The following is a 21,368-nucleotide window of genomic DNA, read 5'->3' as shown; positions in this document are numbered from 1 at the left end:
ACCTAAGAGGTTGTATCAGCAATGCCATATTCACAATGCCTATAGAGATTACAAATATGCTGATATAATTATCCATCACAAAATACATCAGGTTTGCCATTTGGGGAAATAAACTAGAAAATTTATTAAGATACCAAAAGACTGAGTCCCAAAACCAGAAAGTGAAAGCCATCAGAGTAGTTATGATATTGGCACAGGTAGATAAAGTAGAAAGCACCCACATTTTCAAGCCTTTAAAACAGAACAGGCTACCTCAGGCAAAGGTCCTCCTCTCCCCACTCACAGCAACCACCCAGCGTGCTCCCAGCAGCTCCGGCCCCTGGCAGTCCTCAGCAGGAGTCCTAACTCAAAAAAAAAAAAAAAAAAAGCAACTGCCGCCAACTGCCAACCACAGGACCGTTAGCTCGGCTTTTCACTTTCTCTTGCTCTGCTATGTCAGCACGTCCATGGGGCATGGGAGATCTTTAAATCCCATAACCCTTACAGAGGTCAGCTAGCCCAGCTGCCTGCTTACCTACCTTACCTACCTACCTGCCTACCTGATAAGTGAATTCTTTTTTCAATTTCCCTGGTGAATGATCATCCAACCATTACTTGGATATTTCCTAGTAACAGGGAACTTGTAGCTTCATGAAATAGTCTGTTTAGTTTTTAGACATTGCCAATTATTTGGAAGCTTTTCCTTATAATGAACTGAGGGTTTTCAAATAATTATAGAATAAGATCTTGCAAAAGTCTTTATAAAGAAACAACAACCTTCCAACAGAGGCTTTTGCACTATTATTGCAGCTGTGTCTCTTGTGCCAATAACTAACATCTGAAAACTTGCTTTTTTTTGATCACTACTCTCAAGAACATAAATTGAAAATATGCCCATTCAGGAATGAGACATTGACCTCTTCAAGAGAACTGGGGACTCACTGATGATTAGGTCATATCTTCGATTGTTGACTTGCATTAGGAGGTTATAAAAGGTTGTAACATAATTCAGTCATGAGACTGTAGAATGGCTGATGATTCAGTTACACTGGGGACTTTTGTATCGTCATTAATTTGATTCTAGAAGGGACCTTAGTAAATGAACTAATCCAACCTCTTCATTTTACACGTGAGATAACTGAAAAATTAAATGATTTACCCAAGGTCACATAGATAGTCAATGTCAGAGCTGTGATTCAAACCCAAATCTTTTGGTTCTAAATCTAGCACTTGTTAAGGAATGTTGAGGGGTTGTCTGAACTTGTCTTTTTTGAATTGCCGTGTGTTCCAGAAACACTGGACCCAGAGTATGCAAGAGGCCCTTGTAGCAGCAAGCACCCCAAGCGTCCTCAGGGTGGCTGCCAACACAGATTCCTGGGATCTGCTTTGATAAAGGAAAGCAACTCAGAATGGGTTAACAAGCTTACTTTAATCAGTCAAATATGTATCACCTAGTTCAGGGGAGAAAGGTCAGCACCCCGAACTTCAGAGTATACAGACAGAATTATCAAGACAGACAAACAGATCAAGTGGACAGATTTCCAAACTGTCCAACCATTACATCCATACCAAATCAACATGTGAGTTTTTCAAAGCCAGGGGGCCTCTCCACAATGACTTCCCAGAGTTTCATCTGATCAAATCACAGAACACTTCTCAAAGTGAGCCCCAAGACAAAGCTACACATCAGGGCTTATACAGCCTTCTCCTGGCTCAGAGAATGTAACAACCTTCTGGACCCACTGGCCAATCAAGAAGTATCTACTGAAAAACAGGCCTCCCACCCCAGGCTCCAGGTGACTTTAGCCTAGGGGCAGGGAAGATCTTAAAAATTTACATTCCCATTACAGCCCAGAATACATCTAGGACAGATACTTTCCCTTTCTCCCCTCTTTGACATAATTGTTTGCATTCCAGGCTTTACTCCTTTGTGTGTCCTTGGTTGTCAAGACAGGTGCCAGTAAGTCTGTGCTAGGCTGAGAAACTTCTTATGCCACTGGGACCCTTATAGATAAGCAGACCATCATATCTTCATGGTTTAGCAATTGCCTAGGGGAAAGAATGCTACTTTGTCATCACCTTGCTCCTCCCCTAAGGAGGGGTTTTGTCCTTTTTCCACTTTTACTATAACTTTCCCCTTCCTATGCCACACCCTTTTAGGTGGAGATTTTTGTTCCTTCCTCCTTCCTTTGTTATACATATGTAGACTTCTGTGTGGATTGTGAACTCTGGGTTCCACATATATGGTAATTCTCTTGTAATAAACTCAGTTTTCACATATATTTCATGAAATTGTGATTATCTGTTGACATACTCTTTACATTGCATCTTACTATCTTCATTTAGGTTCAAGGCCCTAAGAGGGTTGAGATGATCATAGGGCACTGGATTCCATTGAGCTTTTCCAAGATCTATCCATAACTTTTTAGTTCGTCTTGGTGAATACATCCATTAAGTCCCTAATAAAACATGGAGCAGAAAAATAATTTGGAAACCTTAGTTTAATACCAAATAATATTTCCATTAACTCTGAGGTAAGAGAAGTAATTCTGCCCTATAGAGTGAAATGGAATAAGTTTATTACCTCTCCTGTGTGAAAAATATATAGATATTTGAAGATAACTATAGTATTCTTTCTAAATTCTCTTCTCCAAATGAAATATCTTAGAATTTAGATCTCAGTTGTCCATTTCATACAAGCCATTTCTTATAGGAATGCCACCATAACATACTCAACAAGTCGTTGTCTAGTTTGAAGACCTCCATTGGGGATATGGGCACTTTTGGACAAGTCTGATTATTAAGAAACAAAGCTTCCAGGAAGAGATGATAGCCTTTCTGTATGCTGCCCCAGTCAGACCTTAACTAGGATATTGCATTCAGACACTAGAGCTTAAGAACAACACTGAGAAGCTTGAGAGTGTCCAGAAGAGGGCATGTAGAATGGGGAAGGGACTTGAATCCAAGTCTCATGAAGGTCTGTTGAAAAAAAGCAGGATAAATGAACACTTAAGGGGGGCAGTATAATAGTTTCCTTGTATTTGAGGCTTTGGCATTTTAGAGGGATTATACTTTTCTTGTTAACTCTAGGAGGAAGAATCAAGGCATTGGGTTAAAGTTGTGGAGACACAGTTAATCTTGATTGATGTCAAGGAAAGCTTGGAAATTGTTCATAAAAATATTAAATAGCTCAGGAATCTGATAAAACTTCACTGGAGATAGGCCCCTTTGACACTGATTCATTAATTGCAACTTTCTGGAATGTCCATTCATCCAGTTTCAAATCTATATGATTGTATTATTGACTGGTCCTTACCTCTCCTATCTTTTTACAATTTTTTTTCATCTATTATTAATTTCATCAAATGTTGGGCTAAAATCTAGTTATAGTATAAACTATTTCTATGACACTCAACTGGTACTAGTATATTGAAAATGGCCATTTCTCGTTTCTTTTATCCTTGCATGACATCTTTTTGAGTTGCCTTATTATCTTGGTTTGCTTCTTGGGAAATCTCTAGTTTTTTGATATTTTTTCTAATTAATAGGAAAAAAATAGTTTTGATCTGCTTCTGAAATGTGACTTTTTGTTTTACAAAACTTGTTCAAGTAGTTGTTTCAGAGAAGTTTTTCAAGACAAAAAGCTATAGTTTAAAATCAGAATTTAAGAACTATGGAACCAGTTTCCTCCCCGCTTCCTAACCTGGTATCTCTCTGGGACTTCTTGCTTCTTTGTTGGTACTTTCTTAGTACTCCATATTTCTTGAGTTCCTTTTGTGTGTGTGTTTTTTTTAAATCATGGATTAATCCTCATTTATCTGACTCAGCTTATTTTTTCCTGTTTTTATGAATTCTTACATGTAGAAGAAAAAACTAACTTACAAAGCCATAGTTTAAAACCATATAATATTTCTACCAAATCTGAGATAAGAAACACACGCTAGAACAGATTTGATTTGACTCATGTATCAATGGTAGTGGGTCTGTCTGCCTAAAGATTAATGGGCCACTTGATACAGTGCTATAACAGTAAGGTGGTTTAACTTCAACCTATGTATTTTTGTAGATGCTGTTATAGATGCAAAGAAATCTCTTGGACTCAACCCAAATAATTCCACAGCTCTGCTGAGGAAAGGGTATGTATGCATTATATGGTATAGTAATCATTTTTCTTGTTTGTGTTGGAATACTTTTTACAGACTCATCGTGGAGTTGTAATAGTCATAGTATGATAATGAATTTTAATGAAATGTTGCAGGTGATAGGTGACTAACTTAATTTCAAATTCAGTTTACAGTAGTTTTGTGTTGAAGTCAGGAATGTGGTAATAGCATAAACTTTTTTACTATAGTGTTTATTTTTTTAAGTAATGAATTTAGGTATTGTTTAGTGACCTTTTTTGGTCTCTATTCACTTTGGTTCACTTTGTCCTTAAATGTTTCTTCTGCTCTTCTACCATGAGCAATTAAAAAAAAATGTATATTTGGGGAGAGGCACTTGGCATAGTGGATAGAGTGCAAGACTTCTAGTCAGGAATCTCAGATCTAATCTATGTGGTTTTGGGCAAGTCACTTGCACCTGTCTCTGAGCCTCAGTTTCCTCATCTGTCAAACAAGGATAATAATACTTGAATATCTACTTCAGAGGTTCATAGTGGGGCTCATTAATATGGCTCAATTAGCACACTTTGATGACTTTGAAGTGCTAAAGAAATTAAATCTGTTTTATAATCAGGGAATTCCTTTCATGAGTAGGTCCTACTCGAAAGCTGATGTAGTCCCTTCTGGTTTCAGATCCTTTGTTTCTGGGATTTTGTCATGTTATGTGACTCGCTTAAAAAGGGGTCATATTCTACCGCTTTTGCTTATATTGAGTCAATTTTGAAAAGATAATCCCTGGGGATTGAGTAATCCATATTCTTGTGTTATTTAAAAATGTTTTGAAAACTATTTCAATATAATTAGTTTCTTTTGTAAATTTATTTATTCATGTAAAATGTTCTGAAGTTCATAAGTATTTCCAGACTGCTAAAAGGGTCCCAGACACTGAGAAAGTTAAATCTTTCCTGAGGTGCTCACTATATAGCCCTCTTCTGTATGTTAAAAGGATCCTTAGTTCTTTGGTGGTGCTGAGAAGGATCAGAAAGAAGATTCTGGTTGTTAAGTGGCCCAGTGGATTGAGGGGCTTAGCTAGAACATTCTTACTTTGTGACCATGTTATGTAACAAAGTGGAGTGCCACAGAATGCACAAAATGTATACTTTGATATTTGTGATAGTAATGGCAATTAAAGATTCCCCTGTATTGGCTTGGTTTTCAAACTGATTGTGTTAAAACCCAGAGCTTGTTAATCCCACCTGTGGGATGGACTTGTTGATGTGAAAAGAGAGTCCTGAACTGGGAGGAGCTGGTGATGTAGATCTGGAGAGACAAGAGAGAGGCAGAAGAACTTTTTGGAAGCAGCACCTCGTGGAGGCAGAGAGAGACTGAGAGAATTGCTGGGGGCCACTTTGAATTGCCCTGGACTTTTGAGACCTGCCCCCTGAGCTGCCAAGGACTGAGGAGACATGGCTGTTTTGCTGGTACTTTGTGTCTGTTTTGATGTTGTTTTGCCAGATTTGTCCACTGGTGAAAGACAGTCCTTTTGTTGAAGAAGTCCTGGAACCTGGCTGTTGGCTAAGAGCTCCTGAGACTGTCCTGCAGACAGAGAGTGAATACTGTCCACTGGTGAAGGACAGTGCTGTTGTTGCAGGGGTCTGGAGACTGTCCTGCAGACAGAGTGAATACTGTCCACTAGTGAAGGACAGTGCTGTTGTTGCAGGGGTCTGGGAACCTTTCTGTTGGTTCAGAAGCCCTGAAGAAGGATTTTCTTGTTGTATGTTTACAGAAATCCTGGGAGAGGGTGGACAGTCTCAGGAGCTCTTAGCCAACAGCCAGGTTCCAGGACTTCTTCAACAAAAGGACTGTCTTTCACCAGTGGACAAATCTGGCAAAACAACATGAAAACAGACAAAGTACCAGCAAAACAGCCATGTTTCCTCAGTCCTTGGCAGCTCACGGGGCAGGTCTCAAAAGTCCAGGGCAATTCAAAGTGGCCCCCAGCAATTCTCTCAGTCTCTCTCTGCCTCCACGAGGTGCTGCTTCCAAAAAGTTCTTCTGCCTCTCTCTTGTCTCTCCAGATCTACATCACCAGCTCCTCCCAGTTCAGGACTCTCTTTTCACATCAACAAGTCCATCCCACAGGTGGGATTAACAAGCTCTGGGTTTTAACACAATCAGTTTGAAAACCAAGCCAATACAGGGGAATCTTTAATTGCCATTACTATCACAATATTAAACTTCTCGGAAGACACACGTCTCATCTCATTTTGTTTTGATGCTTTACATTGTTGTTAAGTCAGAAATATAAGCCACTGTTTCTAGTGGTGTGATGTAGTAAAAAGAGAGCTGGACCTGAGCCAGGAAGGAAAGCTTGTTTGTTATTTGTCATTCTCCTCTTCCCCTTACATTTAATGAAAGCTTCAAGGTTGTAGGTAAAGCACTTTGTAAATGTTAAAATGATATATAGATTTGAACTTTAATTGCCTAGCATAGATGGAGAAACCTTAAAAACTTCTTTTTGAAACTTTTTTTTTTCCCAAAAAAGTGGTATTTGGTTTTTTATAAATGTGTTTAAAATTGTCATCAGGATACTGGTCTTAATTTATTTTGGTTTTACTGAGATGTTTTGGAGAAGAATTTTTTGTATGAACTTGATAGAAAAATTGTTTTATCATTTGATGGTAAGAAAAACAACTAACTCTTATTGTCATTCATTTGTTTTGTTTTCATATGCTCATGCCAGGATAGGTGAATACCATGAAAAAAACTATGCTGAGGCTCTAGAGAGTTTCACAGAAGGACATAAATTAGATGGTAAGTAACAGAACTACACTAAATTCAGTCAGTATTTCAGATGTTTGAATTAGTTGTGACCATAAGTGTTTACATTTAGATTTATTTACTGCAATTTTAAATTAATTACAAAGTAGGGTTTTTTTTCCTTCTTCATGGCATTTCATGCTGATTATAAAACTTGAGTTGATTTTAAAAATAATTAGCTGGAGTTTTTCTGTAGCATTTAAAGCATAGTGTGAGCTTTCCAATTTTGGAAAACAAAGCTACAAAAATTCAAGAAATGTTTTCTCCTGTTTCAGAATGATCATGTCATTTGTAAGGCAGAATGGTTTAGCTTGTGCTTGTTTTGTTTAGCATAAATTCATTATTTGTTTCTGCTCTGATTTTGAGAGGTGGAAAATATTTCAGCAAGGGCTTTTCCAGAGAAGCAAATTGTGGGTTCTGACAGTTACTATGGTAAAGGATAAATAGGTGAGAAGAACCAATAAATTAGATAGAATGGCATTAGTCATCCCAGCTCGTTTAAGTTGAGATACATGTATAGAATTTATTACAGAGGTTTGATCATTCAGGTATACATATAGAAATTATTTTGTATGAGCCAAGGTCATAACACTTAAAGGCTGTGTTAACCACTAGAAAACCAATTCAGAGCATTGAATAGTAACTTGGGTTTTATTTATACCAAGCAGAACACATTATTTACTTGAATTGCTAACACTAATACTATTTTTGAATTGGACTATAGCAATTCTAAAATATGGAGCCCTAACTTTGCAGCACTGTAATGTGTTTTTTTCTGGCCTCATGATATGACATATTATCAAAAATTCCACAGTATGTATTATATTTGCTATTCTAAAGTGTCTTTTGTGCATGCCCTGCAAAACGGCTTGATTCAATTTGATAAGTAGTTGTTTTTTGTTGAATGTGAGGGAAGTACATCTGAATCTTTAGGTCTGAACCAGGCTGATACGAAATAACTTTGGAAATTATTATTTAGGAATAGTACTAAAGTATTGATACTTCTGTTAATAATGAAATGTATTGTCTATTGCAAGTGTGTGAATATTTTAAATACTGGAAAGATTAATCAGTTTTAGGGTTACTCTGCTTTCCTGTGGGCATGTTACTCTTTTGGGGAGTATATTACATTGTTCTGGGTTTTCTGAAGTGACCTTTTATAATGACTTTTTTTGTATGTATGCACATATACAGTTAATATTAATATACACTTGCTACTTTCCTATCCCTGGGTGACTGCCTCCACCATTTTTTATGTGGTTGTGGTCAAAGCTGCTTCTCACTTTTGGTGATGATGACAAACCCAAATCCATTTAAAGGTCAGGTAAAACCAGTAGGAGAATTATAGGAAGAGAGGCAAGAGGAAATAACTGCACACTAAAAAATTAAAACTTATTTGTTCCCTGAGACCCAGTTGGAAAATGAGGAACCCTGCTACTAGATGTCAAGTCCCTCTACTAATCCAAATGAATGACAGAGAACCCTGATATAGGCAGCAGAATTATATTTGTGTTCCAATTGTATGGTAGGAGGTTTTTATGAAAGCAGCAGATCAGGAGAAAAACTGTAGGTCATCTTTGTTTATCTAGTGAAATAACAGGAATTTGTAGTTTAAAAAATTATGCTGGTAAAACATTCTTTACAAATAATTAGAGATTAAATTGATTTTTTTGTATTTCGCTATAACAAAACTGTAACAGTTGCTTAAAGGACAGATGCTTGTATAAGTTGGTGAGATATAGTGTATTTAAATGAGTTCATTACTTTTCAGATACAGATGATACTTTTAACATCTGGATTAAAAGATGTCAAGAAAATAAAAATAGTAAGTATAGCTTTGTGCCCTTAATAATTATTAAACTAGTTAGATTTCTCAAAGTACTTAATTGATTTTGTCTCCCTAGAGTGATTTTTAATAATTTCTCTATCCTTTGAACTTAATATTTAAAAATATTTGACACCCTGAGTTTTTAAATGATATAAGCATAATGTACAAAGTTTCCCCAAGCAAAATAATTTTGTGGTAGGATTATTAATGCTTTATTTTTTAAAATGTTCTATAAAATTAATTTTTTATAAGTAATCTCCACTGCAAAGTTGTGGCTATTTTATAATGCTATGTAGCTGATGTTCTACTAATATTGTTGCATCTAACCTAGTTTTTGGAACCATATTGTATATATTAAAGATATTAAGTGAGATTTATATACCCTTTAGGTATCCATGGAAATACGCTTGCTAGTTTCTGATTTGTACATTGTATTATACTGATGATAGAATGGAGATTGGAAATTACTTGAATTGGAGTGATATGTACATCAATGAACTAAAGATAACCCTAGTGTTTAAAAAACTTTCTCACCCAATTGAAAGTGCATAGAAGATAGGCATAAACTATTTGGATGATCTATAATTGTTATCTTGACCAATGAAAGAAGTGTATATATAGTTAATTTTAAGCGTGCTGATTGTACCTGAAAATATGTCATTTTATATTTTAGAAATATCAGAACCTGAAATGGTAAGCCCTACATTTTAATTTTTATCGTGTTTGTTTTAGTTTTATTTTAAGTGCTAAATAATGTATGTGACAAGATTCAGGATGAAGAGTTTCTTTAAATTAAATGGTCAGTACTAATGGCATAATAGCTGTTCATTATTTAAAAATTGAAATTAAATTCTGTTCTTGGCTGATATTTTTATATAAAAAGTTTTGCTTGTGAAAATTATCTTGGAATGTTTTAATGCTCTTAGTTTGCATAAAACAAATTGATTTAATGTTTTGTTGTTTTGAAATACATCTTCTTTTCTCTTTTTTGCCACTTAAATTAGTAAGATATTTAAACAAATTGTTTCCTGAGAAGCATTTAGTGGGTCAAATCTTATGTCATAAGTATTCAGTTGGTGTTCACTGAAATTGAATGGACATGCTCAAATTTTTGGCTTAGATTTCTGCTGTCTTTACTGAATTTAGCTAATGTTAGAGTTGAGTAAAATCTTCTGTTTACTGGCTTCATCAAGGAGGGGACAATTATTCTGTGGCTAGCATGAAAGAAGTCAGCACATGTTTCAATTAATTTAAACTAATATTTCTATTAATCTTTGGGTTTTACTAGTGTATTTACCCTGGAAATATTCATCTATATCAGCTGTCTATAATTATCATCATCAGTAATGTTTATTAACCCAAGTTTGGACTTTAGTAAGACACATTTATTCATATTAGTAAAATGTAATAATGTAAATATGACTGAAAAATCAATCTTATAGTTGCTTTTGAGAATAAATATTCAAGTTTTCTAAAGTCTGGGCAATACTTTTATTATTGAATACATTAAAATTGAGATTTTATAATTTTTTAACTTTATATTGAAATTATTTTGTTATGCAATCTTCTCTTTGTTCTTTCTTAAATGAGGCAGTTTGATATAATGAAAAGATCATAGTACAGAGATTAGAAGATGCCCAAATTGTAGTATATTCTTAGCCTTGGTTTTTTTTTTCTGGGACTATCATTTTTTTCATCATTTTCATATGGTCCCTCTTCATCACTCTTGTAGCTTTATTCTTTTAAAAAAAACTTTTCTTTTTCACTTTTTATTTTTCTTTTCTTTTTTGCTCTTTGGAGGGGGGAAGGCAGGGCAATTGGGGTTAAGTGACTTGCCCAAGGTCACACGGCTAGTTTTGTGTGTGTGTGTGTGTGTGTGTGTGTGTGTGTGTGTGTGTGTGTGTTGGAGGCCGGATTTGAACCCAGGTCCTCCTGACTCCAGGGACAGAGCTCTCTTCACTGTGCCACCTAGCCACCCCAAGTTTCATTTTTCTCAACAAGCATTTAATTTCTCTCCCTCTCCTCCTGCCACCCCATCTATGGGGTGGGGGGAACAGGACCAAAATCCTTTTAATGCTATTCTCACTTATTAGTCTATCCATTGTCCTTTGTGATCTGATGTTTAATCATAATACCCTTTTAGTTTCATTAATTCTTAATTTCCACCTGGTAGTTGTTGGATAGTGACAAGATTCTTGTTAACCCTCAGAGATTTGCACACCCAGCAAAATTTAGTGTTATAAGCGCCCATGCTAAGGGCGGCCAGGTGGCTCAGCGAGTAAAAGCACCGGCTCCAGTGTCGGGATGACCTGGAGATCGAATCCCGGGCTCAGATACTCAGCACCACACCCAGAGATAACTGGCTGTGTAACCTTGAGCAAGTTACTTAACCCCAATTGCTTTAAAAAAAAAAAAGTGCCCATGCTTTTGAGTTCTAGGTCACATTCTCTTAATGCCACTAGAGATATACATCTTCACTGAATTTTGTCATCTAACAAATAACTCTCAATTTGTTCTCTAGACAGTGGTTTTTTATTTTTTATTTTTATTAAGCAATCAGGGTTAAGTAACTTGCTCAAGGTTACATGGCCAGTTATTTCTGGGTGTGGTGCTGAGTGTCTGAGCCCGGGATTCGATCTCCAGGTCGTCCCAACACTGGAGCCGGTGCTCTTACTTGCTGAGCCACCTGGCCACCCCTAAGCAATTGGGGTTAAGTAACTTGCTCAAGGTTACACGGCCAGGTGTTTCTGGGTGGGTGCTAAGTGTCTGAGCCCGGGATTCGATCTCCAGGTCGTTCTGACACTGGAGCCGGTGCTCTTACTTGCTGTGCTACCTGGCCGTAGACAGTGGTTCTAGGACAGATCCATATTCTTAGTTTAGTTCTGGATTCTTCATCCCCTCCCTTCCCCTGTTCCTACCTAATACAACACCATAGTGTTACTTGATTTTAGCATTGACCTAGGACCTATTATAACTAGTGTTTAATTTCATTCCACCTAGACTGATAAAGGCATGTCTTTGGGAGCCTGGTGAATAGCCATATTCTATTTTCTGACCAGTGTTCAATGCATAGGATAAGAGTATTTATTAGAGTAAGATATCATCATTGATAGCATGGAAATATTTCTGTTTTGTGCTCATAGCAACTTTTGAATATTACACATATGTATATATGTAAATTATGACTTTTCAATTTTAGTTCAGGAAGTTAGTTTATTTTCTTAGAATTAACATTTTCTATTTGTTGCTTCTTTTGTACCTTTTCCATTTTGTCACATGTGCAATTTCTTTTTTTTTTTTTTGAAAGAAAAATATATTTTACTCCGCCATCTTGGCTCTGCCCCCTCCCCTAACTCAGATGGAAAATATGTTTACACAAACATCTCACACCGTATACCACAATAAGTTTCAAATGGATACAGAGGTGTAGTCATATAAGTTCTTATTATGGAACGAGGGATACAGAGATAATTTTTGTACCTATATATAGAGGAAGATTTCTTGACTAAATGAGAGATAAAGGGGATTATAAAAGATAAAATGAACAATTTTTACTATAAAGACTTGAAAAGCTTTTGCATGAACAAAATCAATACATCTAAAATGAGAAGGAAAAAACTTTGCAGTAAGTTACTATGATAAAAATTGAATATTAAAGATACATAGGGAACTGGTTCAATATATAATAAATGAGCAATTTTGATCCTTTAAAATTTAATTTTTTTTTTTTTGCATCAACAAAACAATGCAGTTAAAATCAAAAGGGAAAAGTTAACTGGGGAAAAATACTTTTTAAGTTTTCCTGATAAAGCTCTCATTTCTTTTTTGTTTGTTTGTTTTCTTTTTTTTTTTTTACATTTTTCAAATGCTTTATTAACTTCTGATTTACATCATTCATTTCTGCCAGATTTTGAGTTACAAATTTTCTCCCCGTTTTTCCCCTACCCACCGCCCCAAAATATCAGTCCCACAGGATATCCCCTCCTCTAATCTGCTCTCCCATATTTTCTCCCATACCCCTTTTGATTTTTCCATTGGATCTCTATGCCCCAGTGCCTGTATATCTTATTTCCCAATTACATGTAAAATAGTATTAATAATAATATATATATATATTTAAACATTTGATTTTAAAACTTCAAATTAAAGATTCATTCCCTTCCTCCCTTGTCACCCACCCTTACTGGGAAGATAAGCAGTTCAGTATAGGCTGTATATGTGTGGCTAATGCAAAACAATAACATAGTAGATATATTGTAAAAGACCGACTATATTTCCCTCCCTCCTATCCCACTTGTTCTATTCTCTACTTTAATCCTGTCCCTTTTCAAAAGTGGGTGCTTCCAATTTCCCTCCCTTCCATCATCCCCCCTCTAATCCCCTTCCCCTACTCTCCTGGAGGGTGAGATACCCTATTTAGTGTGTATTTCATTCCCTACCCAAGCCAAATTCAATGAGAATAAGGTTGACACATTCCCTTTTGCCTTCCTATTCTTCCCTTCCATTGTAACCATTTTCCCTTTCCTCTTCTTTATGAGATAGTTTACCCCATTCTGTCTCTCCCCATCTCCTCTCATTATATTCCTCTCTCTCCTCTTAATTCCACCTTTAAAGTATCATCCCTTCCTGTTAAATTGGTCCTGTGCCCTCTATCTGTGTATACCTGTAAACATATATACACACATTTACATATGTATTCCTATGCCCATATACCCTCATATATAAACATATATATATTTCTATTCCCTTCAACTATTTTCATACTGACAAAAGTTTCATAAGTTAAAATTATTGTTTTTCCATGTAGGAATGTTAATAGTTCAACTTTGATAAGTTTCTTATGATTTCTTTTCCCTGTTTACTTTCTCATGCTTCTCTTGCTTCTTGTATCTGAATGTCAGATTTTCTATTCAACTCTGGTTTTTTCATCAAGAATGCTTGAAAGTCCACTGTTCCGCTGAATGACCATATTTTCTCCTGAAACATGATACTCAGTTTTGCTGGGTAGGTGATTCTTGGTTTTAATCCCAGCTCCTTTGCCCTCCGGAATATCATATTCCAAGCCCTTCGATCCCTCAGTGTAGAAGCTGCCAGATCCTGGGTTATCCTGATTGTGTTTCTACAATATTCAAATTGTTTCTTCCTGGCTGCTTGTAATATTCTCTCCTTGATCTGGGAATTCTGGAACCTGGCTATAATATTCCTAGGAGTTTTCTTTTTGGGATCTTTTTCAGGAGGTGATCGGTAGATTCTTTCAACCTCTGTTTTGCCCTCTGGTTCTAAAACATCAGGGCAGTTTTCTTTGAGCACTTCCTGGAGGATGATTTCTAGGTTCTTACTTTGATCATGGCTTTCAGGTAGTCCAATAATTTTTAAATTATCTCTCCTGGATCTATTTTCCAGGTCAGTGGTTTTTTCAGTGAGATATTTCACATTGCCTTCTATTGTTTCATTTGTTTGGATCTGTTTGACAGCATCTTGATTTCTCATAAAGTCATTAGCTTCCATTTGCTCCAGTCTCATTCTGAAGCAATGATTCTCCTCATTGAGCTTTTGAGATTCTTTTTCCATCAGGCAAATTCAGCTTTTTAAGGCATTCTTCTCCTCATTGCCTTTTTGAGCCTCTTGCCATTTGATTTAGTCTGTTTTTTAAGGTGTTATTTTCCTCAGTCAGGCTGTTGACTCTCATTTTGTAATTTTTTTGCATTGTTCTCATTTGTCTTCCCAATTTTTCCTTAAGAGATAACTTCTCTTATCTGCTTCTTAAGGTCCTCTATGGCTTGTAACCAGCTCATATTTTCCTTTGAAGCTTTTGATGCAGGAGTTCTGACTTCACTGTCTTCCTCCTGTTCCATGCTTTGCTCCTTTTTGTCCCCAAAATAGGAGTCTAATGTTGGAATCTTCTGTCTGCTTTGTTTCCTTTGCCTGGTCATGTCGCCCCTCAGTCACATGACCCCTGGGGTTTTTGCCAATGTAGGACTCTGCCACCAGACAGGGGAGCTTTCGTCCCAAACGCTGGGGTTTTCTCAGCTGCTGGAGGTATTAGATGGGTGCCCTCTCTGAGGCCTCCACAGGCTCTGGCAAGCTGGACACACACCCCAGGACCTCCACCCTAGACTGCAATCCAGATCCAAGCAGGTTAAAGCAAGAGTGATTACCCCTCAGATTGGTGCTTGGTCCCCCTACACTCTGCAGGGAGGAGCTAAAGCTACTACTAAATGCTGGTGTCATTGATTGGGGAAGGTGGAAGCCTGAGCCGCGGGAAGGTCATGCTTCTACTCCTCTATCTTGACTCTGCCCCTCTTTCCTGGTTTCTTTTGAAGAACAAAATTTTCTTTAATCTGAGAATGTATATTACATAGGAAAGAATAAGTGTCACATTTTATAAGTCCTAGAATATCTAGCTTCCTTTAAAAGTTATTTTTACAAAAGTTTTTTCTTTTAAAAAAATGATTTATTGGTCCTTTGTATCACTGTTACTTCCTCATAATCTTCCCCTACCACTAGAACCCTACTTTATAGCAAGGAAAAGCTGTAGAATGAGAACCATCTAGCAGTTGCATATTATAGTGTATGCAACATACTGCACTTGTAGTCCACCACCTCTGCTGAGAGGAAGGAAATATATACATCATTAGTAACCTTTGGAACTAAGACTGATCACTGTATTAACTCTGACTTCAGATATCTTTTAGTGTTGCTTTCATTTACATTATTGTGGTCATTGTATATATATTTTTTCTTGATTCTCTACCTTATTATTTCATGTAAATTTTCCTGTTTCTATGAGTTCCTCATTTTCCACATTATGTTTCACAAAGTAATTATTCCATTATATTCATAAACGACAGTTTGTTAGCCATTTTTCATTCAGTCAACCAGCAAGCATTTATTACTCACCTTTTATGTGCCAATCCTTGGGGATACAGAATAAAGGCAAGATGCACCTTACTTTTAAGAAAATTACTGGAGGGGGAGGGATTCCACATGTTTACATATAAGTAGATAGAAGAGATTTGTAAAACAAATGCAAAACAGTCAGTGTTTAGTTTTTTTCCTAAAACCAGAGACCTTTTATTTTTGAATCAAATTTTCATTTAGCTTTTCCTTTATCCATGTAGTTAACAGATTATTAAATATAAGTTTGAAAGGAAATGCATTTTATTGTACAGTTGCCAATCTAACTTGTAAATTTTTTTTAATTCAACATGCCGCATTCAGATTGTACAACAGCAAACCCAGCAATCAAAAATCAAGTAAGTATTTTATTTCTAAAAAAAAGCATTAAGTTGTTCTATAAAGTGTGCTCTTATTGAAGCAAGATCTCATTCTATAATTTTAAAATAACCTTGTGCTTTTTTATTTCACCATGAGACTGCTAAAATTAATTCCAAGGGTGTTTGGTGAGTAGCATTGGTATTTCAATTTAGTTCAAATAACCCTATCTTTAATTTACTTTAAGCTTGAAGTTATTTCACATGATTTCATATTTGTTACTTCTTCACCTTTCCATAAATTAGCAACAGTCAGCTTTATTCTCTTTAAAATCTGATAGTTATAGTAGCTAAGCAAATTAGTAATGCCAAGGTAAGTAAACTGACAATAAGTCCTATAGAAATTTAATAAATTATGCCTCTCATTTTACTTTCTTCACTGTGAAATTTTCAAAGAAACACTTTTAGCGAAATAAGGGTGGCAGCTACTCAGGGCCATCACTGACAGGAGCTTAATTGTGGTGTTAAGGATTAGCAGTATGGCAATGATAAGCTACTTGTGGCATGGTTCTCTTCTGGACAGTTAGAGGTTGCTGCTGTTGGTTCATTATGCTTCCCACACCTCTATTGATAAACCAATTAGATACATTCTTTTTTCACCTTTGGAAGAGCAAGGAAGATGGGAATAGGAAGGCACATATCACCTTGGTTATTACAGGTTTTACAACAAATTATTATAACTTTTTCTATGATTTTGGGTTTTCGTGAAAATTTTTTTGTTTGGTCAAGCTTATATCTATTTTTCAGGTTAATGGGATAAGGAGTATAGGAAATATGGGAGCAGCATTGATAATAAAAATTTAAACTGGTGAAAAACCAGTTGGTGAAGATGGAAGACTACCAAATATTTTAATTTATTACTATATTAGCCCCTCTCTCTCTATATTTTTTGAACTGGGAAAAATATAACAAGTCTGTTCTAGGTCTTTTCTGTGTTTTTTTAGGGGAAGATTTGGATTCCTTTCCCTATATAATCCATTTAATGAAGGTAAATGTCAATGTAAGTGAGGCATGTTGAAAATTTTAACAGAGTATTCTGCTTTTGTCATGTTCTTACCAGAAATGGCCAGCTAAGAGAATAGAAACAGGGGCCCCTGGGTTCAATAGAGACCAGCACTATAATCACCACAAAGTATTTATGTGTATATGCATGACACTCTTTAACAAAAAGTAATGCAGAAGAAAAACAGTCTCTTAATATTGACAACTATGATGCTAAAATTGGACAGAATTAGAACCCTGCTTTGACAGCTCTACTGTGAAAACAATGAGGAAGCACTCAGTGACATTCCTCAGTTGTGAGCTTACTAACTGCTCAACTCTACCTATAGATTAGTAAACAACTTAAAGTTGTTTCTAGGATTGTTTCCTTATCTCATTTTAACATTCTTTGAACTTGTATCATCACTTGGTATGTGTTGAAGAAATAAAAAGAAAATTATTTAATATTAGCTTAAGCAAAACAAGATTAGGAGTGCCACTTAAAAAATCACATTAATTTCCCCAACAACTGGACAGGGTATTTTGGATTGTCTAAGTCACTCTTTACTGATATTACCTACAATAACCAGAAACTTGCTTTGCTGTTTTGTACCTCAAGATGGAGCCCTTGCTATTTTTAAGACTACAGGTTTTTGTTTTTTTTTTTTGGTTTTGTTTTGTTTTTAAAGCAATTGGGGTTAAGTAACTTGCTCAAGGTTACAGGGCCAGTTATTTTTGTGTGGCTGCCGAGTATCTGAGGCTGGAATCGATTCCAGGTCTCCCGATGCTGGGGCCGGCGCTCTTACTCACTGTGCCACGTGGCCTCCCCCCTTTTTTTTTTCTTGATAAAACGTTAAAGAAAAGCAATGATTTTTGTTTGTAAATTAATTGTTAACTGCTCTTCTTTGTTTTGGAAGCAAATACTTTAAAGTGATCTTGTGATGATGAGGGTAGACAGAACTAAAATGTAACATCTATTTCTATATTGTTACAATTTTTGTGTGTGAATTAGGTCTAATTATGTATTTGTGTTTACTTTTTTTATCCTTTTAAAACTTTGTTTTCTTTAAAACAACATTGAGTTTCAGCACAACTAAACTTAGTTTCTACTTAAATTTAACTTAATTTCAATGTATGAAGTTGCATAGTATTTTTTTCAGTTACTCTTGGATTCTGTTCATTCTTATTCACATTTCTTCCTATATTTGTAGTATTATGTATTCTGTTCCTCTCAATTTAATCTTTTCACTTTGCTTTATTGCTTAAGTCTTTCTAGATTCTTTATATTCCTCATAGTTTTTAGTCTGAACTGCATTAAATTATCTCATTTTATTTGATTCCCTTTATTTAATCATTCTTCTATTATTGGATATTTAGGTTGTTTCTAGTTTTTTTACAATGATATGTGAAGTTGCTATAAATATCTTTAAGCATATTGCCCTTTATTTAGTTTTTGATAAGCCTTTCACAGTATATTTCCAACCATGGAATTAATTGGGTAAAAGATTATGACTATTTTTGTAACTTTTACTGTGTATTACCAGATTGCTCTCTAAAAAGATTATGAAAATTTTCATTTCTACAGGCAATAAGATGAGTATACATAATTCTTTACAACCCTATTAGGATTAAATTTCTTTGAATTTAGTTATTTTGCAATTTGATGGGTATGAGATAGAACCTCAGTTGTTTTAATCTTTGATTATTAGTGAAGTCAAACATTTTTAAATGCTTAATAATTTGTTTCTTTTGAAAATTATTAATATCTTTTTACCATTTACCTCTTGTGGATTTGGAATGATCACTGTGACTTTTTTTTTTAAACATTATGACATATTTTAGATGAGTTTTTACTGTAAATATATTTCCCAGTCTATTTTCTCTTTCTTTGTGTTATATTGAATTTTGTTGCACATATATTTTGACTTTGATGTAGTTAAGTGCATCTATCTTGTTCCTAATGATTCCTTTTGTCACAATGAATACAACTTATCTCTCCTCCACAATAGTTACTTTATAGTTACTTTTTTATAGTTACTTTATTCCATTTCTCCTATCCTTTCTGCAGTTCAGTTTTGTTAAGTCTCTCATCTGGTTTGAATTCTTTGTGCTTACTTTTTAAGGTATGACTGGTACCAAACAGAATCTCAAGTAATCATTACACTCATGATCAAGAATGTTCAGAAGAATAACATAAATGTGTCATTTTCAGAAAATGAGGTGATTACTTTCTTTGAACTTTATTTGCACTTGCTTGTTATTAAGTTCTCTTGACTGCAAATGCAGTATATATATATATATATGTATGTATGTATGTATGTATATTACTCTTTTTACCTGAACTAATATAAAAAAATCTAGATTATTTAAGGATTGTTTTTTTTAGTTTAAAATTATCATGGGCTCAATGACATGATAAATCATACCATAGATATAGGTATGCTTTCAAAAACAATTTTTAAATTTTTTTCTAGCTTTGAAATTTAGTGCAGAATCAATTTATCAGTGCTGAGAAATGTGTTGTTATTCTCTTGTATAGTATGTTGATGTAAAGTAGTTGTAGTTTTTATTTTTGAAATCTATAGAGGTTTTAAATCTGAGTGCATCCTTAGTGAATATGTAGTGAGTTGGTGACTATTTGGAGATCGGAAGTTTATGACAGCCAAATTTGGTGGTAGATAATGTGAGATGCAGAATTAAATGAAATTATGAGAGTATTGGTCCGTTTTTGATAAGTTTTCTTGAGATTCAAAAGTGAAACATAGGTACTTTTTAGTCATTCCTTTCTATTCATAGTAACTGAGGAAAATTACAGTGAAAGAATATTAGTATGGTGGGAAAAGTTTTTTCTTTGAAATATTTTCTGTATTTTTGTTTTCTAGCTTTCATTTGAATGCATATATCTGATACCAAATTGAAAAATAGGATATTTTGAGGTTTCTGCCTTAAATTTGGTATTTCATTTGAATAATATACATTATCCCTACGAGTGTTTGAGTTCTTAGAGCTAAATTTGTATGAATATTTACATTAAAGTTTGATAATATTTTTATTCAATAGTTATCTGCAGTGGTGAAACTTCCATCTGGAGAGGACTATAGTTTAAAGCTTTCACTTATTCATCCTATAGTACCTGAACAGAGCACCTTTAAAATACTTTCAACAAAGGTAAAGCATTTTGAAGGGTTAATTGCTTATATTAATTCTTTAAAAATATAAAAACTATCCATGCAACTTTTCATGTGATTTTAATTCTAAAAGGTGGTATTAATATTCTTTTTTTAAGACATGAACTCAGAAGTAGCCTAGTTTGAGTATCAAAAACTTGTTAAACTCTGTTACTAAGTAAAGTGTGGTTTTTTTAATTGTTGTTACTGCTTTTGTTGACTTTTAATTAATTGTGCTGAATGTATTAAAGTAACATTTGCTCCTTTAAACTATTAAGGATTGAGGATGGCAATGTGTATTTAACAAATTGTATTCAACAGATATCAAATATCCACTGTTGTAAAGCCCTGCACTGTGTGATAAAGAGGAAAACAAGACCTGTCTCTGAGGAGGCATGTGTGAAAGATCTAGTAGACATGCACCTACATAAACTGCATTAATATTCAGCTTTGTCTTAGAGGCACAACTAAATCCATGAGAATTCAGAACTGGAAAGGTGCTTTTCTGCCTGGGGGTATCATATCAGGTCTTGTGGATTATGTGGTCTTTGAAACTCAGCAGGTACCTGAAATAGCAGGTAGAAGTGGTGAGGGGAGGGCAGCATAGCCAGTGGGGAATGGTGTGAGCAAAGGTGGGAAAGATCGGAATGTGTTTCTGGATTGGTAAGTAGTTCATTTTGAATGGAACATATTTTGGTTTCAATTGTATGTCAAGTTAAGGAGTTTGGTTTTTATTTGTTACCTCTAGCGCTAAAAAACTCTTTTCTCATGAATACATAAATCTACTTGTTTTCATGTATTATCTTATTACCCTTGGTCATTGTAGCAGCAACAACACTGGCATATCAGGATGACTATTAGCACAGGTTCTTAGATCTGCTTTACTAGGAAAGATAGCTGCTTAAGGGATCAACAATCTTTTTTTTTTTTTAAATTACATTCAGTAGTTCAGGGGAAAAGTCAGTACCCTGAACTTCAGAGAAATAAAGACCAATAGACAGGGCTTTGCCTGAATCAAAGCAATATTGCTATACACTTTACATACATCCCTGGATCAAGAGAAGCATCTGAGCCGTCGGGGAGCTCTGAACATACAGCCACTCAGAATTTTGACTAGGGAATCACAAGATCCTTCTCATAAGTGAGCCCCCAAAGCAAAATACCAACTCAGAGTGTGTGTGTGTGTGTGTGTGTGTGTGTGTGTGTGTGTGTGTGTGTG

At 35.2% G+C, this 21,368-nt stretch overlaps 1 protein-coding gene and 1 long non-coding RNA gene across 3 annotated transcripts in view; both read left to right on the top strand.

Moving 5' to 3' along the window:
* The window catches only part of SUGT1 (SGT1 homolog, MIS12 kinetochore complex assembly cochaperone), a 241,438-nt gene that overhangs the window by 163,558 nt on the left and 56,512 nt on the right, over positions 1-21,368 (top strand). For both annotated transcript variants that reach the window (XM_069068639.1, XM_069068638.1), the window contains 7 exons: positions 4,046-4,115; positions 6,823-6,893; positions 8,671-8,724; positions 9,401-9,420; positions 15,949-15,983; positions 19,106-19,202; positions 20,043-20,150. In XM_069068639.1, the coding sequence (XP_068924740.1) occupies positions 4,046-4,115; positions 6,823-6,893; positions 8,671-8,724; positions 9,401-9,420; positions 15,949-15,983; positions 19,106-19,202; positions 20,043-20,150 (455 nt within the window). The remainder of the gene's footprint in view (positions 1-4,045; positions 4,116-6,822; positions 6,894-8,670; positions 8,725-9,400; positions 9,421-15,948; positions 15,984-19,105; positions 19,203-20,042; positions 20,151-21,368) is intronic.
* LOC138146637 (uncharacterized) lies at positions 15,996-17,467 on the top strand. Its single transcript, XR_011164556.1, has 2 exons — positions 15,996-16,130; positions 16,946-17,467. It is a non-coding gene; the product is annotated as an uncharacterized lncRNA (long non-coding RNA).

This window comes from Petaurus breviceps, unplaced genomic scaffold (assembly GCF_028583685.1).
Source record: "Petaurus breviceps papuanus isolate PSGF00001 unplaced genomic scaffold, PetGlider_PUasm1.0 90769, whole genome shotgun sequence".
NCBI lineage: Eukaryota > Metazoa > Chordata > Mammalia > Diprotodontia > Petauridae > Petaurus > Petaurus breviceps.
Note: the sequence above shows the minus strand (reverse complement) of the source record. Positions and strands in the feature narration are given on the sequence as shown.